The 21,289-nt window shown below is 32.4% G+C and overlaps 4 protein-coding genes across 6 annotated transcripts in view; all 4 read right to left on the bottom strand.

Moving 5' to 3' along the window:
• Window positions 1-1,371, bottom strand: part of LOC131664002 (F-box/LRR-repeat protein 7-like) — a 44,145-nt gene extending 42,774 nt beyond the window's left edge. Inside the window, exon 1 of the mRNA XM_058934815.1 lies at window positions 1,079-1,371. The gene's annotated coding sequence lies outside the window, so the exon portion shown is untranslated. The remainder of the gene's footprint in view (window positions 1-1,078) is intronic.
• Window positions 1,372-1,787: 416 nt separating this feature from the next.
• On the bottom strand, window positions 1,788-11,601 carry LOC131663834 (transcription initiation factor TFIID subunit 4-like). Of its 3 annotated transcripts, none has more exons than XM_058934523.1 (10): window positions 9,766-11,601; window positions 8,447-8,731; window positions 7,239-7,367; window positions 6,747-7,079; window positions 5,921-6,091; window positions 5,498-5,814; window positions 5,255-5,421; window positions 5,059-5,189; window positions 4,810-4,992; window positions 1,788-4,729 (listed from the first exon to the last, which is right to left on the bottom strand). In XM_058934523.1, exons 1-10 carry the CDS (start codon window positions 10,762-10,764, stop codon window positions 4,451-4,453), a joined length of 2,994 nt encoding a protein of 997 aa, XP_058790506.1. In that variant the 5' UTR covers window positions 10,765-11,601; the 3' UTR covers window positions 1,788-4,450. The 3 variants fall into 3 exon arrangements, with proteins under 3 accessions (XP_058790506.1, XP_058790508.1, XP_058790507.1); XM_058934524.1 differs by having other exon boundaries at window positions 1,789-4,729; window positions 8,510-8,731; XM_058934525.1 differs by lacking the exon at window positions 8,447-8,731.
• Window positions 11,602-11,737: 136 nt separating this feature from the next.
• LOC131664001 (peptidoglycan recognition protein 3-like) lies at window positions 11,738-20,866 on the bottom strand. Its single transcript, XM_058934814.1, has 5 exons — window positions 20,580-20,866; window positions 19,743-20,281; window positions 16,754-17,153; window positions 13,996-14,136; window positions 11,738-13,819 (listed from the first exon to the last, which is right to left on the bottom strand). The coding sequence occupies exons 1-5, from the start codon at window positions 20,665-20,667 to the stop codon at window positions 13,296-13,298; spliced, it is 1,692 nt and encodes a 563-aa protein (XP_058790797.1). The 5' UTR covers window positions 20,668-20,866; the 3' UTR covers window positions 11,738-13,295.
• On the bottom strand, window positions 15,982-17,821 carry LOC131663835 (peptidoglycan-recognition protein SB1-like). The gene is made up of 3 exons (XM_058934527.1): window positions 17,652-17,821; window positions 17,339-17,467; window positions 15,982-17,158 (listed from the first exon to the last, which is right to left on the bottom strand). Exons 1-3 carry the CDS (start codon window positions 17,686-17,688, stop codon window positions 16,626-16,628), a joined length of 699 nt encoding a protein of 232 aa, XP_058790510.1. The 5' UTR covers window positions 17,689-17,821; the 3' UTR covers window positions 15,982-16,625.
• Window positions 20,867-21,289: the final 423 nt, after the last annotated feature.

Here is a 21,289-nt window from a genome sequence, read left to right as displayed (position 1 = left end):
GTTTGACCGCTATTTGTATTCGTTTTGTAATTCATGCGTAAGAAAACAAATAATAAATAATATAAATACATAAATCCGAATTAACATACAACTAAACATGTTCTAAGGTAAGTTCGAAGTTTTAAATATACACTAAATTAAGGGAGTATGGTGGCTAAGACTATTAAAAATGAGAATTGCTTGTAATTTGGACACAATGTGTATTATGGTTCACTTAAGCTATGGTTCAAGTTTGGTGACCCTTCAGAGCTTCAAACCCGAGAAATTAATGTTTAAAATTAACATGTGATCTTATGGGAAAACGCTGTTTTTTTTATTATAAAGATATTCAAAAATGAGAAAATTATGAAAAAATTCTGAGGGACGTAGAAAAAAATACTGAATCCATTGGTGCTTTCAAAACTATCAATCAGAGCCTGTAACAAAAGATATTTACTAATTTATATCGTAAATTTACGATTTTCGTCAGTGAATTGACGACGTGGCAACGTCGCTTGTACTCCATGTGCCTCGGTATAGGCGCGGATTTCGGAATGACGCTACGAACTTCTGATCAGCGAAGCTCACTTTTTTATTAAAAATTATTCTGTTCATGTTAATAAAAAATGCTGATGCTGTTACTGATGCTTTACTCTTTTCGATGTTTTCGCTCCGTACTTTTTTTATATTTTTTCCAATCTGTACTTGCTTGCATCGCTGTTGATAAACTTTTTCTGTCACTCTTTTTCCTTTCCAAAACCACTTGTTATTTTTCTCACTCATTTTTTCAGTCTGTATAACATCAGGTTACCTTTTATAGGTTAGCCCGCAAGCATAATAAATACACGCGGTAGCAGACGTACGTTGAGCGTTTAGAGCGGAGTATATGCGCGACGTTGCCAAACTTACGATTGGTACTAAGCGAGTCAATATAAAGTCGAGGCGTTCTCTCAACTAACTAACTACGTACCCACCATACTCCCTTAATTGACAATGATATGTATGAATGAGTTTTTCATAAAAACTTGATAATTATTTGATTAAAAACGATGGAGTAATGAGAATATAGTAGTTGCAAATAATACAAAATCGTATTTACCAACAATTAGCAACACTTGTCTTCTTGGAAAGAACTTTTCAAATTATCTATATCATTCAAAAGCAACTCTGAAGTGAACGCTGCAATGCCTATTTCTCCATTAATCGATCCGACACGCCAAATGCCCCCATGAGTGTATCACTAAGTCGTCATCATATATATTATTTTAGATTTTAATGTAATAGTAATATAAAGTTTATATTATTAATTGACACAGCAATTTAACACACACTTGCACGTGTCTACAAAGTTACTACTTTGCTACGAATAAGAAAACATTCACGGAACGAATGAACGCCTCGAACGTTATAGTTAATAAGTCGATTCAATGGGGGAACCGGAACACTGCGAACTTGCGCATTGCGCACAACATATGGCGACATTTTCCGAAAAAAAATCGATGTATCGAAAAACTTTTAATAAGATTTCAAATCATATGACCTTTTTTGTCATATTCGAAAAGTTCACCTAACAATCCAATAAAAACGAGATATTCTATTTCATAAAATTTTATTATCATAAAAACTTTGAATATCAAAAAAATATTACATGAAAAGTTAAAAAAAGAAAAATTTATATTATTTTTTACAAAGAAATAAAAATTTATAACATATATTCAATTAACATGATTATTTACTTTGTAAATTTGTTGTTTGTTTAGTAATTTTTTTTGCTCCATCGTCATGTGAGTCGCAAATTATGTAAAAATAGTAGGTAGTAATAAATCTGCTATACTAATATATTTGATTTTCTTAGATTAAATCATTCTACCATAAGCCTTTTAGTAGATTAAAAAAATTTTTTGTTTAAGTTTGCGTTTATAAAGCTATTGCTACAATTTATTAAATCATAAGTAAAGTTCAGAAGAATTGAAAAAACTGATTAGTCATTTTGTAAAGGCTGGAAAAGAAAAACAAAAATAAATAATTGAATCTTTTGTGTTATATATATTTGTTTTTTCTCTATAATACAAAGGATCATTATTCTTCTTTTCCCAAAAATAAATGTAAAATTATGTATGTACAAAAGATGATTTGTATGTGGAAAAGAAAAATTTGTTTTTTTTATCTATATATAACATTACAGTATTTCTTATAACTTGCACAAAATAATTTACAACAAAAAGGAATCTTAATTTATGTATTTACATAGTTTGGATACGCAACGAAAATATTTTTCGTCGACATTACATCTAGAAATGGATCGACGATAATCACTGTTAGATAGAAAAATGTCTAATTTTCAAAACTACAAATATTATTCTTTGACATTTTATCAACTCTGGTTTGTTTATAAATAGGTCAATCGTTGCAACGTCAACATAAAATAACTATACTATAATCTTGTTTTTCAAAAAGATGCCTGCTGAAAAAAATGTGCAAAAGGAAGCATAAATGTCTCATTCTAATTTTTTTTCAATATAGATGTCATTGAGTTTTGCAGTATTTACGTACAAGCTTTTCATTGTTAATCTTAAAAGTATTCTTTATCTCTTACTTTTTATAAATACATTTAATTGTGACAATAGTTTTGTTTTATAACTTCAAGTAATCTGCTAGTTAATAAAATGGTGCATTAACGAGTACACCACTGACGCTTTCTCATTTTTAATTTTTGCTAGTTTATTTTCATTTTATTTCTGTACATGTAAAAAAACTTTTCCTGTACAATATATTACAAAAATCGCTCAGGCTTATGCAAAGAGAATAGATTAGATCTTTTTTGCACATATCTTAATGAAATTGAAATAATCTTTACATTTGTTACAGAAGATTTTTTTCGTCAATCGTAGAGTATATTTTGAAGACTTACGGGATTTCCAATAACAAAACACATATTTTAATTTTACTATATAAAAAATAATTAAAGAATAATTTTATACATTCAGAATGTTCCACACTCAGATAAAACCTAGAAAAAAGAATTTTATCGCTTTACCCCTTGATTATTTTTTATCAAAATATGACTAAAGAAATATATTCCAAATAGAACTTTTTCAGATACATTGCAAAATAATTTAACTATCTGATTGTAGGCACCCGATTTTTATTAGCATCATAGTAAAGCTAATTTAATCTTCCAACGGATAAATCAGGTACACACTTTAAATTGATTTGCTTCTGACCAACTCTATCCATTATTTATCTCTCTTTGCTAAGCACGAGACTAGGTCTCCTCATATTTTGTTTGATTTATACCGATTATGCAATACGATCACAAGGATCAAAGTAGTCAAATGTGAAATAGAAATTTCATTCGAATTTTAAGTTGATTGAAAGATGGTATTGACTTGAAAATCAGTTTGCCAATTTACCGAAAAAATACACAGTGCACTTTTTGTTTTTGTTTTAAACTATAGTCATACATAAATATAACAACAATAACAGTCCCCTAGGCTATCACTTTTTTATATGTCGACAGAAACAATGATTTGTAACATACTGAATAGTAGCTGAATAAAATAATAATATACAAAAAATAGCTTATACTTTAGGATGACGCATATGGAACTTACTTTACAAATGTATAAAAATACATGGTAGTTTAACCGAGAATTTCGAAAACGTCTCGTATGATGTCCAAAAGTACATGTCGAATAACAAAAAGAAAATGACTTGTTCTCAAACATAAATTTTACAAAATAGACAAAAGAAAATGAACCTTTTACTGAACCGCCTACACGGTTTCTGAGGAGACATAACGCACCGTTATTATACTCAAGTAATGATGACTCGGAAAACACTCATCGTACAATTTTCACGCAGTCGTGTAATGAATGCCACTGATTAACCCTGGTTAAATCACTTCATCGAAATAAGGCCAGTTTTTACCAATTAAAAGAAAATTTTTTTTTCTTGGTTGATTATATTCTAAACATGCAAATTGAATTCACTACCGTGACTAAATTAAAAATTAATAATGCATCTACCGTCAGTCGATAGTCCGATCATTTGGTATATATCTGATATTAAAAACTGTCTTTCGTAGCGCACACGATACAGCCTACAATGTGTGTATTGAAATACTCCGCTGAATCATACATAAGTATCTCAAAGTCGTAACCATTCATTTCTAAATGAAATCTTCCAACCAGGGTAATACGTATATCTCAATTGTACAACCTCGCCACTCAAAACTATAACTGTACATTATAAGTAAAAAATATCAAAAAAAAAAAAAAAAAAAAAAAAAAAACATGAAGCAAATTCTTGCTACATTACGCTACACTCCACGAGAGTCCGAAAAATTTTCAGTCAATATATACATTAATGAGGGAAGCTGCGCATCGACGATCAATCGTATACAAGCGTTCATCGAAAAAATTGGCGCTTGACAGAAGAACAACAAATAAGACACACCACTCGTCTCCAATCACTTTAGATAAGACTTGTAGAGGGTCGTGCTCCGACAGGTTTCTTTCTCTTGTTCAAGGAGGAACAGCAGATCGCGGAAATTGACCCGTTTAAGCCTTGGTCGCAATGGCATTTGCCGTCCCAAACCCGAAGACGAAGTAAAACTACCAGTTCCACCTAAACTGTTAGTTACCGAGCCGCCAATGTCAAGTTTGGGTTTCTTTCGAGGCCCAATCGCCTGCAGTGCCGTTGCATTTGCCTCACGCGTTCGCGCCTCTTCCATTTCCACTCGTTGCATCTAAGATATAAAACATAACGTTTTTAAGATAACACTTTAAGCTCTCAGTTTATTTAAGCAACTAGCGAAATGATATCAACCTCTTTGGCTTTCGCTTTGAGCTTTGCCTGTTCCGGGTCTTCTGTTTTCGTGCGACTTTTCGCCGCTTTCAGAAGCACTTCTCTCTCCTGCTCCTCGTGCCTTTTACGCTCTACTTTATCTAATTCTTCTAAAAACTTTAACTGTGCTCTCACATCTTGTGTGACTTCGTATCGTGGATCAACCTTGAAAAAGTATATCACGTTAATCACGAATAACAGAGATTGAATTTCAGGTAAAACAATACTTACTTTAACAAAGTCTATCCTATGTTCGGCAATTATAGCTAATTTTTCTATCAAGTTTTTCAACCTTTCTTGAGCTGCATGTGAAATTAATGCGGCTACTTCTTGATTAGGTTCCTCTAAACCGTAACTTGTAACTAATAATAGTAATAAGTCAAATTAATGATACGATCTTTTAAAACTAATTAAACTTTTAATTTACCTATTTCATTTATCTTTTCTTGAAGAGGAGTCATGTGAAGAAACACCTCATCCTTGCAGGATCTTATTTGCGTCCCTACAAACTTTGTCGACCCAAGGATTCTTTGAGATTCTTCTGCAAGGTTAACTCCTCCCATTGCTGCTACATCATTTATGTCGTCGTCACCTCTAAGAAATGGAAAAGTTTACTTTATTATTCGTTTTTGTTTTTCCAACCATCTATTTAACAGGAAAATAACAGTACGTGTATCCAGCCGAAGAGAAGGTCTTTTTTTCTTTCTCCTTGGTGGCGGGTTTTGGCTGTATGGAAGGCACTACGGTTTTGGTGAGCGTGCTGCTCGTGGTGATGGATTTATTGTGTGGTGAAGATACGAGGGTTTTCACGGCGGTATTCAACTGCGTCGTTTTCGGTACAATTACCGGCCCTGAAGCCTGCCGAATTGTACTTGTAGCTGTACTGATGGTCGGGTGATGCTGTTGTATCGCGACAGTCGAAGCAACTGGTGCTTTTATTGAGTAAGTTTTCACTGGAGGTCTTACCATTGCCACGTTTTGTTGTACCTACAAAATAATCGTGTTAAAAAGGTTCCTCACTAACTGGAATAAATGGATTCAAACACTATTTTTACTATGAAATACTATGAAAAGAAATTAAAAAGTTATTTACCACTCTTTGCTGAACGACAGGTTGCGGTGGCCGCGGAACATTCGTGACAGTTGACATAGGTGCCATCACGCGAACTTGTGGAGTTGCCGTAGGTGTATTAGCTCCTGAGGAAGCAACAACTTGCGTGCCAGTAGCAGCTGGAGAAACGGCTACTGTCGGCCTAATTTGATTCTGTTAGAAAAAATCGGTTGCGTATAGTCAAATATTTTTTAGTCAAATTGATTATATACAATCTAATCAAAAGCAGATTTTTACTACAAAGAAAGAACTACAGCTCCAGTTGAAAGACAAGAGCGTAGACCGAAGTATTCACGGTTTAGACCCGAATTACCTTCAATACATCTACGGTACGAAGGATCACAGTATTGCCCTACAGGCTTTCCTATTTTATTAAAGAAGCGATATGGACGACTTTAACGATAGTATGAATTGGGATCTTGTTGAAAAAAATTATCTGGCTTCAGAAGAATGATTTTATAAAAAATGAATATGAATTAAAAATGTTGGATTTCGATCTTTAAATTTAATTAATAAGAATGTAAATAAATACTATCAATCAAATTCTTTATTGAAACAAACTATACCGATAAATTACTTTGAAATTTAGATCTAAAATAATTTTTATATAATTTTTAATTCTAGAAAATATTTTTATAGGTGTGATACTTTAAAAGTTCGAATTTTGAAGCGAAATTTTTCAGATATTTTAGTCATATAGGCACACTTCCAAGTCTATAAAGTAAAATATAATCAAATAATTGAAAGTAAACAAGCAAAAATTAAAAAAATTATTTGATTCAAGTACAATGCAAAAAATGAGAATTACTTGTGTGACAGTTGATACAACGGTCGCTATCGAGAATACAACGTTAGCAGGTGGTGGCCGTATCCCTTCGATAACTAACTCCTTCGTAACGAGCGACTGACGTAAAAGAGGTAAGCTCTTCTTGAGGAATCCAATCAAGCACGGTTGCGGTGATGCATTTAATAATGTCTCTAATCTAACACAGAACTCCTCTGGTTCAACTTTAACATCAATCAACTCTTGAATTAACGTCCGTACACTTCGTTCCACTTGTCTAGGTTCTCGACTAGACAACTCTAATAAGTTCGCTAAAAATCTACGGCACTTTTCTTTGGTATTATCTGTGGCTTGACGCTGTTATTGCACAAAAACAAACAAAAAAGACGATTCCGTTTAAAATCGTTTATCTTTGGTTATTTTACTGATAAAACCCAAATGCAATGATGCTACTTCATTCCAAGGGAACATAGCTATAAGCATTTGGGCTTATTTTAATAAAAAAGTCCATCATACTTTAAGCTGCGCGGATGCCTGGCTTGCTTGAGTAGGTGCTGCAGGTGTATTGGAAGCCGTGGTTGTTGCAGCGTTAATTGTTGATGTTACCGGAGTTGACGTTGTAGTAGTTACAGTTGGAGCTACAGTCTGTTGAATTATTAAAGTTATTATTAATACTATCTTTCATAAAATACTGGTATTATGAGAATGTTAATGAGAAAAAGTTTATTACAAAACAAATTTAAACAATAAAATTTAAATAATTTACCAAATGCAAATTATTTCAATATCCTAATCAAGTTTTAATTAAAACAATTATTACAGAAAATTAAATTTACGATAAGACTACATAGTCATTTTTATAGTTTGTGCATGCAGTTCAGCACGTGATATTTTTTTATTTTACATATTTATCAATTTTACTGTAGAATAATTTGATAAAATTTATTTCATTATTAAGTTTACGCACTTTTACCTTTCATAGACTCGTAGTGTTCAATTAAGGGTGGGATATGTGCATGTTACATGTGTAATTTTAAGTGGAAATTCATTTGATTAACGCAAAATTAATTACTGGATTAATTTATTAATTAATTTGAGGAATGTAATAAACAACTTTACATTATCAATTCATGTGCTTATGGATATGTTATCAAGTGAATTGTGATTAAATTGGATATATTTTAATAACTGTATTTCTATGTATACGAATGAAACTTATACTTTAATGTAATCTGTTTTACTGAATAGATAAAATATAAGAAAATTTGAAAGAAAATTCCATGCGAAAGCTATACTCTAGCTACAAAAACTTAAATAATTCAATTTCAGTGCTTTTGAAATAAATTTAAATAAAAACAAATTCAGAAAACAATTTTTTTCATGCACTTCTGCTTGTACTCATTACAATATTACAATCTAAAAGTATGCAGTAATTAAAAAACAGAAGCATAATAATGCATACTAAAAAATAAAATCTCAATAAAAATACACAATTAACAATAATTCACATTTTACCCTAAAATAAACACTTTTATTTTAGAGAAACAAGTTTTATAGCTAATTAAAATTGAGTAGATATAAATACTTATTAAATAATGATAAAATATGAAAAGATAATCCTACAAAACTTGGACATTCCAACGCAAATAATTATGCAGGCTATTGAAACATCTACAAAAAAAGAGTCTACGTCGAGTCTCACAGAAGGTATGAATGTGCGTCACCTGAATGGGTTTTCTTATTGTGGCGAGTGTTGGACCAGTGAACTGTGCGTTCAGCCTACTTACAGCTGGCAACGAAGCCAAACGATAGGTTGTGGTACCTCCAGCACCTGCTGTAGCAACCATAGTATTGGCTGCGATGCTATTTTGAGTTACCGTTCCAGCCGGAGTACCTTGTTGCGGGACTGGTCCTACCCTCAACAGTTGATACTGACCATTTTCTGTCTTCAATAGCAAGTGACCTCCTGGTCCGCTACCTTGCAAACCCTGTAGAGTCTGTAGCGTTATCTAAAAATATTAAGTATTTGTTTATAGTTTTGTTGACCTATTGGTTATAAAAAAAATTCTGTACCTTTTTTCAAACAAATATTAAAATATATAACTAAACCATTGAAGGACAAAATAACATAGATAATTTTTCTTTAATAATGTATAATTAACCTAACATTTGTGTAATTATGCATTTGAAGAATTTAAACAGAAATATGGTATACATAAAAATTCTCTGCTAATAGATATTAGAAATTTGAACTTGCACAAAAATCATGAATAAATCATAGGGTATAAATCCATGCTAGGTCATAATGGTTACAACTTAAGCATTTAACCTATCCTTTTGATTTCATTTCAAATTTTTAAATAATTTTACAATAGATTAATAAAATATATTTGATCATTTACCAGGTATTAATTTACAAAAATTATAACTTGTTTTGCTGAAAAATATAACAATCTCTATAATCAAAACAAAACTTGGTCTATATGTTAATTGCTTGTTTATCATTTAAAATAGCTATCTTCATAGTAATTAAATAATTGTTTGAAAGATACTGATTACATACAATTAACCATTTTCAAATACTTTATTCAAGTGGTTAGAAAGAGATTTAAAAAAATGAAGTGAAATTAATGCCAATGAAGGTTAATGATGAGAGATCTGATGATTTTAGTGTTGTTATGAACAAGTGATTAAATTAAAGCTTTTCCAAACACCCATAACCCAAGGCAACTATTAAAGGACTTTTTATTTCAGTCAATTTGTATAAATTATCACTTTGCTAATGAAAAACTCTTATGAATTAAGAAAGCTATACAACAAATTTTAAACTCTATTATTGACGACATACATCTGTGCAGTTAAATTATGACTATATGAGCTAGTTGACTGAATCAATTTTAATAATTATCTCTAGTAAAAAAATAAGGTATAAAGTTGAATTGTTACTCTACTGACTGAAATAAGAAAACAAACAATAATAGGATCTAGGATATAAAAGCAAGTTAAGTGTTAAGAATGGTGAAGCTTCAGATCCAGGACATACCCCAGGGGTCCCTGCTCGTCCAGTCATGACATGTGGGTTGATGACAACTCGAGAAGCAACTTGTTTACCCTGCTGCTGGCCAGCCACTGGTGTGGTACCTGGCCGCATGGCATTAACATTAAGTATCTGTACATTGCTGGGCACTATAGTGGATGTAACACCAGGCTTAGCCTGCTGCTGTGTGTTAGTGATATTGGCAGCCACTGTGACTGGGACTGACATAGGGACGGATACCATGCCACCAGGTGCCCCACTAGTCTTAATGACCAAAGCAGTCGGTTTATTCAGGTTTATCGTTGCCTGATTAGTGTTGCATTGCTGTTGTGCTGCTGCTGTAACTGTCTGCACATTAGCCACTGCATTAGAAGCGGTCTGCTGCTGGGGCTGTTGTTGTTGCTGCTGCTGGGGCTGTTGCTGCAAAACCGTCTGCGTGGTGACGACACCTAGGCTGCCGTTGGCCAATTGGGCCACATTTTGACCCGCGGGAAAGGTAATTTTGCTCGCGTTTGCGTTAACGACGTTAGCGGCGGTGATCACTTGGCCAGTGCCGGAATAAACGATCTTCAGGTGTTCCGCCTGAACCTTGGCTAATTGCGTGGCGCCAGCACCGGCGATGGCGACCTGATTTGTCGTTACTTGGTTAACGAAGTTGGCCTGCTGCTGCTGGGGCGCCGAAGTGACGACCACCACCGCGCTACTCGTCGGCGAGGGCTGAGGCGAACTGTTGGCAGTCATGCCGTGCGGACTTGCCGTAGCAGTGGCACGGGGACTAGTGTTGTCGTTGGTCTCGGTACTACTACCGCTGCCGCTGCTGTTCGTGCCATTGACGGCGGGTTTTGCCTCGGCAGTGCTAACCTCGTGGTTGCGAGCTTGGCCAGCGACGTTATTCGTGCTACTGCTTGTCACTAGTTGAGTCTCGAGGCTGCCGACGATCGCGTTCACCGCGGACTCGTCCACGTCCGTGCTGAGAGCCTCCTCAAGGAACTTCGCCGACGCCATTTTCCGCCGAGTTCCAACTGTAAACTGAGTCGCGCATGCGCTGGTCGAGCATGCCGCCGCAGCACGCCGCCGTCGCAGCCGCCACCGCTCTCTCACTAACGCCACTAGACGCCCCCATCCTACTGTACACCATACTATATACAAACTCAAATTTGTGGATGCTTATTTCTCTCTCTTTCCCTCTACACTATACTTTCGGCTGCGCCGTTCTTCTTACATACGCTGCCATCTTGCTATCTTCTATCCTTGTCGCAGTACCGAGTTGCTGCAGCATGTGACGTGGGAGCAAGAAAACCGCGCGCGCGCAGATTTACGATATCGCTGTCTCTCTTTTCAAGCGCATTGACTGGACGAAGAAGATGAAGAGATTGGATGATAATGACGAATGACGATGTGAAGAACTCAGTTGGCAACCTGAAAGTTTAGCGGAATACATTGTTTTTCATACGTATTTATGAGAAAATCAACGATGCATTACAAGCAAATATACACGTGGCGTATCGGACGTATGTGTGTTTATAACCTATATCTCTAATATACATATGCGTTCTGTAAATAACAGCGCGCGGTGTGGATGTTTACGATTCGCTGAAGCGCGGGCAGTGATTTTTACCCTCGTGCGAATTGACCTGACGGTCGTTTACTATATCTAGACTTGTTTCTGATGGTCATCCGCATTTGCTTGTTCTGTGCGGTCAATCTTTTTATTCATTAAAAGACATTCAAAAAATAATTATTTTGTGTCAAATTATTATGGGTCATTATAATTAGTTGTAATCATTTTTTGAAGAATAAAATGAAGATTAAGTTCGTGGACAAAACAACGTACATTAAAAAATTTTATATCAAGTAGCGGGTAGTGGATATGGAAGATTATTTAATATTATAGTAATTACACTATAATTATAAATTGAATAATAAAAATTTTGTTTTTAAATTGATTTATTCAAGTATTAAGAAAGAACCTTTTTGAATATTTTAAGTATTATTGTAACTATTTTTTAAAATACCTATATACATTTTTAACAATTTTTTGATACTTAATTAATAAATGATTATAAGACCTATATTATGCACGATATTTATAATTATATGTTTGACACAGTTTAATAAAATTATTCAAATATGTTTTACAAATCAATTCTATACTACTATTAAAATTTTTGTGTAGTCAACTATTAATATTATAAATAAAAATAACGGTTGAACAACCAAACGAACTCTATTTTATTTGAAAACTACACAGTTTCGTGCTTACTTACCTTCACGTTAACATATATAAGTTACAGAAGTATCGCTTCAAAAACACAAGCGTTCAGATACTTTGAGGGTTTGACTAATACTTGGATAAAAAAACTATTTGTGCGAACGGCTAGCACTAGCAAAAGAATGCTACCCCGACAATGTTGAGCTTAATAAAGCTGACATTTGCACGAAGGATGATCTGGTCGCGTGGCATTCGTCAAGCGCTTGAGAATCGATGTGGCCAATCAGATGCTAGGTATATAAGCTATGTCAACGTGTGTACATGGTATTTACCTGCGTTGATATACCTTTTTTGTATTTCTGATTCAAGCTTTATAAAAATCCGATTTTTTTATTTTTAGAATTGAAATCTTATTCTTTGAGTTTTTGTATAAACATTACATTTTACTTTCTTGACAGTAGCATTTCTTTCAGATGTGCAAAAAAAATCCAACAAGTCAGGATAAACAATTAATAAATTGCTCTTCATAACTATTTTTTTAGTAAAACGAACATAACAAGAAAGCTTACGATCTTTAAGTCTCTCTCCCTCTTTCTGTGTGTGTGTGTGTGTGTGCGCGCGCGCGTGTGTGTGTGTGTGTGTGCGTGCGTGTGTGTGATATTTTGAGAGAAGCCGTATTTTACATTATATATTCTCTGTTAATTAAATAAAATATTTGTTTAAAGTAAGTATCATTCGTATCCAAAATCTTTTAATACTTTTTACTGTTGTTTACTGTTTTGCTGTTTTGCTATTTGTTTATTGTTGAAGAATAAGATAGTATAATTGTAAATATACTTTTTGATTCATTCGTCTACGATAATTTATTGTTAATTTTATCTATGAAATTTATTCACACTATGTTTGTAAAGCATTTCGAAATTGCATTTTACAGAAATGTCATACTCGATAGTCTTTCACTTGTTTGTCACTATCAGAGAGCAAAATTCTCGTAAAAAATATTGATTGATAAGAGCACATCAGAGGCAAGCCAGAAATGTCAATAGCACTTCGCGCAAACAGATAGTGTGAGAGAATAATTTGCCTTTTCCACATTTCTTTTCATACAATTTTTAAAATTATTTTTCGCAAAATAATGATTACGATAACTAATAGAATATTAGGAAAATCAAGCCACTTTGCACTTCATTCGAGAAACCATAAGCATGATAATTCTTTCCTACATTTTTAATGAATCGGTTGATCGATTTAAAATAATTAATCGATAAAACACCCCTGAAAAATCCTTCATCACTACTTCAATCTCAATTTAATCTGTACTATATCACGTTTCAAGCGACCAATGATCCCAAGTCTTGATGGTGTTAAACAGTGCATCGCCAGAACTGTCAATGCTGCTGCACTGCCTGTGACCTAGTAATCTGTAGTTCTTATCTATTTTGCCAGCTTCAACGCCATATTCTAATAATTTGTTAACTGCCTCAAGTGCAACCTTAGTAGGATTATTTTGCCGGAAGTTACCAATAAAAGATATGCCGATACTATTAGTATTGAAATTACGAGAATGGCCACCCTCGATATCCCAACCACGACCCTCGTAAATAATTCCATCATTGCCTACTAAAAAGTTGTAACCGATATCAAGCCAACCGTTGACATCCATGTGAAAGTTCTGAATTCCGTGAACAATTTGTTTACATTTAGCTTCGTGAAAGCAAGCACTTGTGGCTGTATGACTGATGATCACATAACGCGGTGGCGCTGTTTTTAAAGCTACGCGAGATATTGGAGGTCGAGCACCCCAATTCTTTCTTGATACTACACTTAAGTTTTGTATTGTCCAGAATTCTGAAACATACAGACAAGAATTTTTTCTTGAGTTGAGATATTTTTCATTAAAAAGTTTTCTTTTCGACTTACACACAAACGCGCGCGTACGCATACACACACACACATATACTTTACTCGCTTTTTACATTTTTGACTCAGATAATTTTATAAAATTAAGACAATACGTAGTATACCATGAGTGTCAATATCGATGTCGTTATTCGCAGTTTTCTTGAAATCAAATTTTGTGAATATAACGACGTAAAGACTGCCAAAGCTGATTGTAAGTACGCAGAGGACGAGAACTTTTTCCCATATTGGCATGACATCTTGGCCTAAATGATTAACAAGCCATATTAATGGAAACGTAAATTTGAGTAATCCATCGCTTTTGAATTCAAGACAAAAAATGTGCATTCTATATAAAAAATAATAAGATCCTTTATTGCACAGATTTTGAAAGCGAACAAAATTATTTTTTATTGCATGAAATATTGAAATATATTATTTATATTTTAATAATTTCAGCGATGTTGCATATGGAGATTTTCAATGAACTTCAAGCTTTTCTTCGCAAAACAAGAAGATTTATAAGCATGGTTTTCATCATTTATTGTGTTTGAATTATTATATATTTGAAGTATTAGATTTTTAAATAACTAGTTCAATAAAATTTCGATAATAGTCTACAGTTTCCACATTGAAATTATGATAACTCTTGTATTCACGAACGAAATACGTTTGATAAAGAAAATAATCACCTTTTTCTGAGCAAAACATCACTGAAAATAAAAGTTAAACGTTAAACGTAACTCTTCCTTGAAAATAAAATATAATACTGCTTCTTTTCGTAGAAACTCAATCTTTGATAATACGTAATACGTTCTGCTCAGCTCTTGATAAGTGACTGCTGGTATAAAGATATATAAAAGACGAGCTCCCCGATTACCATACAAGGAAGAGCGTTATCAGTCGGTGCACACGAACTCGTATTTGAAACTTGTTGCTTCATAATTTCATAGCAGAAACGTCAAATATATTTAAAATCAACGCGTATATTTTTTAAATTATTATTTTAATTAATGCATTCAAAAAATACAGAGTAAATCGTACATTCATTTATTTTTTCATTGTAGTTTCTATAACTATCGTAATTAATAAAATAAATTGTACTGTTAGAAATAATATCGAGGAGGGTCGAACAACTCAGGTTACATAAAATTATGCATTTACATCTATCAGGAAAAGACAATGCAAGCTCTTTATTCATTAGATTTATTATGAAATTAGCATAGTAATGTATGCATCGTTTCGAGTTTGAAAATACCATTAAAATAGTTTTCAGAAGCTTACGTTATTTCAAAACATATAACTAGAATAAAATAATTTGTCATATTTACCAGGTTTTTGAATAGATAATTATTTTTAATAATGTCATATAAAATTTGAACAAGATTGCCTGTAGCCATATTGTATAAACTCTTTGTGATTATCATGTCGTAAGTTAACAAACTATTCTTGTATGTATGAAGCATACTTCTGCATATACGAACATTTACAAAATTACATAAATAAATACAAAACCATGATATTTTATGGTTATTTTCTAAAACTTAATAAAAAAACACGAATAACAAAGATCATAATAATCGGTATAAAAATTTAAAGTTTAATTCTATTTGAAATTGCGACTATAACTTTGAAAATATGTAGATTTCATCAGTCAGAAAATATGCAGTTTCATCATAGGAACAAGTTTTTCATGTATTTTGCAGTGTTAACACTTAACTAAAGTCTGGATTTTTAGTAGAAAAAAACAAAATATGTGTTTTATTTATTTGCTGGAAACCATGAAAATACGCATTTTTTTCAACGTTATTAAAGTTGTTGAGGGCAAATAAAGGATATCAAAGACGTATACAGTAATTTGGTGATTAGAATAATAAAATCGCACAACTAAGGGCATGCGCTTGAAAAAATGTAATTAATTACTTTACAATTAATACACTTTTTTTGGTGCAATTGTCCATGTACCATGCGATGTTATTGAGGTTTTTTCTCCAATAAAAATTAATTCTAGGTATTTTCCCAAATTTCTCATTAAAAAACGCAATCGTTGATTTTTTATTATAAAATTTATTCATCAATAATAATGTTTTTAACAATAGGTATGATCGATAGTTCTAAACAATAGGAACCTATATTATAATATACGATATTTATTGACTTAATTTACTATCTATGATCTATAAGTAATTTATTATTTTTATAAAGAACATACAAATAAATTTGAAACAGCGTTATATCATACAAGCAGCTTATTCTCATATTTCTAACGATAGTTATCCTAATATTTCGTATATTTATTTCACATTAAGCATAATTATTTTGTATTGATAACATGTACTAATAAAATTTAACCTATAACTTTTAATGCTCCTACAATCCATTTTATTTAAATATTTATTATAGTTTTAATAAATCATTTTGTTTTCGCAGATACATGTAAATCTCATAATACTACGTTATGCATAAAAGTAAATTCATTTTTCCACACAAAAATTTGAAAATTGTATGAATTTGTGGGTAAGTACACGATTATTTTATGACTTTCAATTTCTAAAATCGCAACTTATCCGTTAGATTTGTTAGTACGTTCAGCTAAATCAAAACGTCCATATTTTTATTATATTCATGACAGCACTTAATTTGATATACGTTACGAAAATATCACCATAATTATTGAAAATATATACGAAAATTATGTAAATGTATGTGTTACATCTTTTTGAAACGTTTTTAAACAAAAAAAATTATTAGAAATTTAATAATTCTGTGGGATTTCAGACCAATGATCCCACTTTTGTATAATTTTGAATAAAACTTGACCAGGACTATTAGTATTACGAAATTGTTTAAGACCTAATAATATATAATTTTTATGAATTTTGCCTTTTTCAATGCCATATTGTATAAGTTTTTGGAGATTTTCAAGTTGAGAGTCGACAGGACGTATTTCGCTAAAATTTCCAATAAGAGCTATACTGATGCAATTGTTATCTTTGTAATTATAATAATTATGTGGTTGAACACCCCAGCCGCGATGTTCGTATATTTGATTGTTACCAATTAAAAAATTGTAACCTAGATCATTAAATCGGCTTTTATAACTTTCCGACATTAATGTATGTTCTAATATTTGATTATAACATTGGTCCTGAGTATAGCAGGTGTCGGTGTCTGTATGGCTAATGATTATATAGGATGCTGGTTGAGTTATTAGGACTTGTTTCACAGCTGGATGTGAAATCCATTTTTGACGTGGTATGACTGTAACTATTTCCACAGATCTCTGATCTGAAACAACCAAGATAATTTTAATATTAGATTAATACTTTTAGTATTAGATTATTATATCTATCTGATTAATTTTATTATTTAAATTGAAAATAATATGCATATAAAATAATAAGACAGAGTATATTATAAATACAAAATAATTATTGTTAGAAATAAATGTTAATGAACTATGCCTACCATAGAAAGATTGGGTTATTAATTTTTTTTCAAAATCAAGTTTTGACAATGTAACGTACAGGCTGACGAAACAGATAATCAAAACAAAACACACTCCTACTTTTTTCCATGTTGGCAAAGAATATTTACCTAAAAGATAATAAATAAATTAGCAAATGAATAAACGAATAAATTACAAATAAATTGAAGAATGAAATTAATAATTAGTGATTACCTAAGTGAGCGAAATACAGATAACATATTTCTTATTAGCCGAAAAAATTAAACTTATTTGTTATTCATGATGATTATTGCAACTGAAAAACAAGCTTACCGGTACTTGTAAGAAGAGCTGTATCAGTTTCAAACATATTGTTAAAATTTTAAATAACCAAATCAATTAAAGCGCATAATTTTTGGTAGGTTGAACTTGAAAAATGAAGTTGTACTTCAAAGAAAATAACTCTGTATAGGAAAGTTGAAATGCTGGGACCAACCGTGTTCTCGCCGAGGAGTTTGATAAGATACTGTTGTGAAAAACACCGAGTAAACGAAGTGACGCGATTAAGAGAAGAGACAATGCGGTTATAAATAGAATTTCATGATACGCACTATAGCTTCTCAAAGGTACACTCTATATAAACTTTGCAAATTTATAACATCGCTTACCCCTTGGTCTCTCTCCCTGTTTTTTCGGTCCAATTCCCTACACTGGCACAATTTGACCCTTCGCACTTTTTCATCGCCGTATCATTTGATAACGATTCATCTGACTTGAAAAAGCTCTCAGACATAGTATAAGTAATGCAGAATTCAAAAAATAATTTTGAATTTAATTACTAATAAAAATTTTTTTTAATAAATGTGTTTTAGTAAAACAAAATATGAGTCAAATTTGCCCATAGTAGGGACCAAAGGTTAATTGTGTAATATATATTACATACTTAAGTACATATATGTATATACATGGATGCACGTATTAATATTCAGTGTATACGAAAAACTGTCATCGAAAGCTTGAACAATTGAAGGTCATCGTTGTAACATTCTAAAGATCGGAGATCATTTGTTCGCAGTGATGCTTATAATAAATACAAAATCTGCATTCAACGCGTCATACGAATGATATCAGTTCCTCTTCCTCTTAAGCGATTATTATCCTTGGCGAGTCAGGGTCTCTAGTTGTACGGAGCATCAGCAAATCACACTGCTATTGAACCAGACGCGCAAAAATAATAATATTAATAGGAATCTAGTTCAAAACGATAAAAACAGGACTTATATAGGATTAAATTGCATAATGTTCAAGTGAGCTTTTCGTAAGATAATTCGAGTTTTATCCAGTAAAGATGAATCAAGAGCATACTGCAATGAATTTTCCAGTTAGCGCGTTGCTTTCATCGCTTCGTGGCACGTGCCGTCGACATGTCGCACGATAATTTTCTTCTTGATTCATCTATTAGCGCGCCTGTTATAGCGATTATGTTTGTGATACCTATTCAGATTGATTCGTCCGTGTACAACTTGCGATCTACGATTGTGAACAAAGTTCTAAACATAATAATAGAAAATAAAATATTTTTTTTAATAAAAAACCGCAAAAATACGTAATTTACCATCCATATAGTGTCTATTTTTCTCTCAGTTGACACTGTGGAAAGTAACAAGTAAATGTCAACAGACACTTTTTAATAAATGGGAAAGTACACATGAAGCCAAATACGAATCGTAGATAACAGTTGTATTTGAGAATATCATTCTTTATCTAAGATATCAAAGTCCAAAACATCTAGTAGTTGACGGGCAATATAAAAAAAAAATAGCTCGACATTTCAAACCGAATTTCTTATTTGCTATCTTTCACATCAACTCGTATAATCGACTTTTTACTGTCGATATAAAATGTACACAGGTGTACAGCTAAAACATTACAGAATATATTGCATTGAACACCAATTATTATGTAGAAGATAATAATAAAACATCACTTTGGTTTGATTAAAGCAAAAAATTTTATTTTCATTTTTTGTATACACATATCGCACTTCAAAAATAAACGTTCTCTTTCAGCCAGTCTTTACATAAATCGATAACGAAGGTAATAAAAAAATAATTGACTAGAAAGTAAGAAAATAATACAGATGCTAAATTGAAGAATATATAGAGCTGTTCTAAATTGTTCGCTAAATATAATGCAAGTAAAGATTTTCTTGTTTGGACTTAATAATAAATTACATGCGATTAAATAAATTGTTATAATGCCATCACTGACAAGACTTAGGCAATAAAATAGCACAGCCAGTTCAAAAAACAAAGATATACGCTTTAAGATTTTTTTTTGTTTCCCTATCAGTTGAAAGCTTTGCGTAAAATTAGGCTAACAAAACAAGTCTACCAAACGTAAGGTATTACGAGTATATCACACATTATTGGTCCAATGATCCCAGGACTTTATAATGTTAAATAATTTGTCACCAGGACTCGAAGTATGAGGCTGTACCTGTCTCTGCCCAATAAGTTTGTAATTCTGGGTAAGTTTGTTATTTTTTACGCCTATGTCCAATAATTTCTTAACGGACTCGACTTGCTCTTTGGTGGGATTTTTGAAAATGAAATCGCCGACGAAAGCAATGCCGATACTTCGATTATTATAATTATGAGTATGAGCACCAGCCATGTCCCAGCCACGACCCTCGTAAATATTGCCGTCACCGCCAACGAGGAAGTTGTAACCGACATCTGCCCAGCCCTTGGCCTCGATATGGAAGGTCTGAATGACTCGCACGTTCATCTTACACTTGGCCTCATTGTAGCATGATTGCGTCGCCGTATGTCCGATTATCGCGTATGGGGCTGGCTGCACTTTCATCGGACGCGGTGGCTCTCTTGCTGGCTGAGCTCCCCATTCCGAACGCGATATTATTCGAATGCTGTCCTTGGACTTTGTCGTGAAGTTGTTTGCCGCTGAAAATTGAAAATACTAACTTTTAATTTTTATTTTGTCCAAAAATTATCATTAATTTCCTTTTATCGCTCATGTTCATTTAGTTGTCTTTAGGCCTATCTGCCGAAATGATGGAAGCAAGGTTACGTTTCAGTATTCAAAAGCTATTGATGCAGGATTATTAGGTTCAATTGCCGTCTATTTTGAAAGCGATAATTCAAACATGTACACTTCATGATCAAACTAATAGGAACTAAATTGACATATGTATCAGATTTATATCAAAGTAGCGATAAAGACAAATATTTGTAAACTTACCTATTATGTCTTCTCCAGCTTTAACATAGATAAAGTCAATTGACAACAGACCAATAATGAAAAAACACCGGCTAGGTAAAAGCTTCATTCTATCGAATTTTAAATATGGACACAAACAAAAAATAATTCGAATATCTAGTCAAAATCCGATTATCAAAGGTGAATATCTGAGTTGGAAAATATTCTGAAGAGCTTGACTACAATGATTATAATGCTGGAGCGAGCAAGCTCAAATGGTTGACGAACGACTGACTCCTGAAGCGTCCGCGCACGCTACTATTTTTAATAGTTCGACAGGGGAGCTCGTCCGCGTAACCTCTACTTAAACTTTACAATATATTAATAGTTCTATAAATACAGCACTACCTACGCTACGATTGCGAGTATATATTCGTGCAAATACTACGTTGTATGGAGAAATGTTATCAACTTATAAAAATATTTGAACATAATTTTGTAAATATAACGACTTGTTAACCTTTTTATATTTTATGTTGTAAATAAGTACTTGAAATACTATACCACTGAAAAAAAACATTAATTATTATTAATTTTATTATACCTATGCACAATAAAATAATAATTTAAAATTATATAATGAATTGTATTCTAATATTTAAAAATAAAACCGATATTAGTATATTCAAATTAATTAGTTTAATAAGTATAATTGTTAAAAAAAAATAGTGAATAGTACTATATTTTTTTAT

The sequence above is a fragment of the Phymastichus coffea genome, unplaced genomic scaffold (genome assembly GCF_024137745.1).
Source record: "Phymastichus coffea isolate CEN01 unplaced genomic scaffold, Cenicafe_Pcof_1.1 PCOF00039, whole genome shotgun sequence".
Taxonomy (NCBI): domain Eukaryota; kingdom Metazoa; phylum Arthropoda; class Insecta; order Hymenoptera; family Eulophidae; genus Phymastichus; species Phymastichus coffea.
The sequence above is the reverse complement of the archived record's forward strand: the minus strand, read 5'-3'. Positions and strand labels throughout refer to the sequence as shown.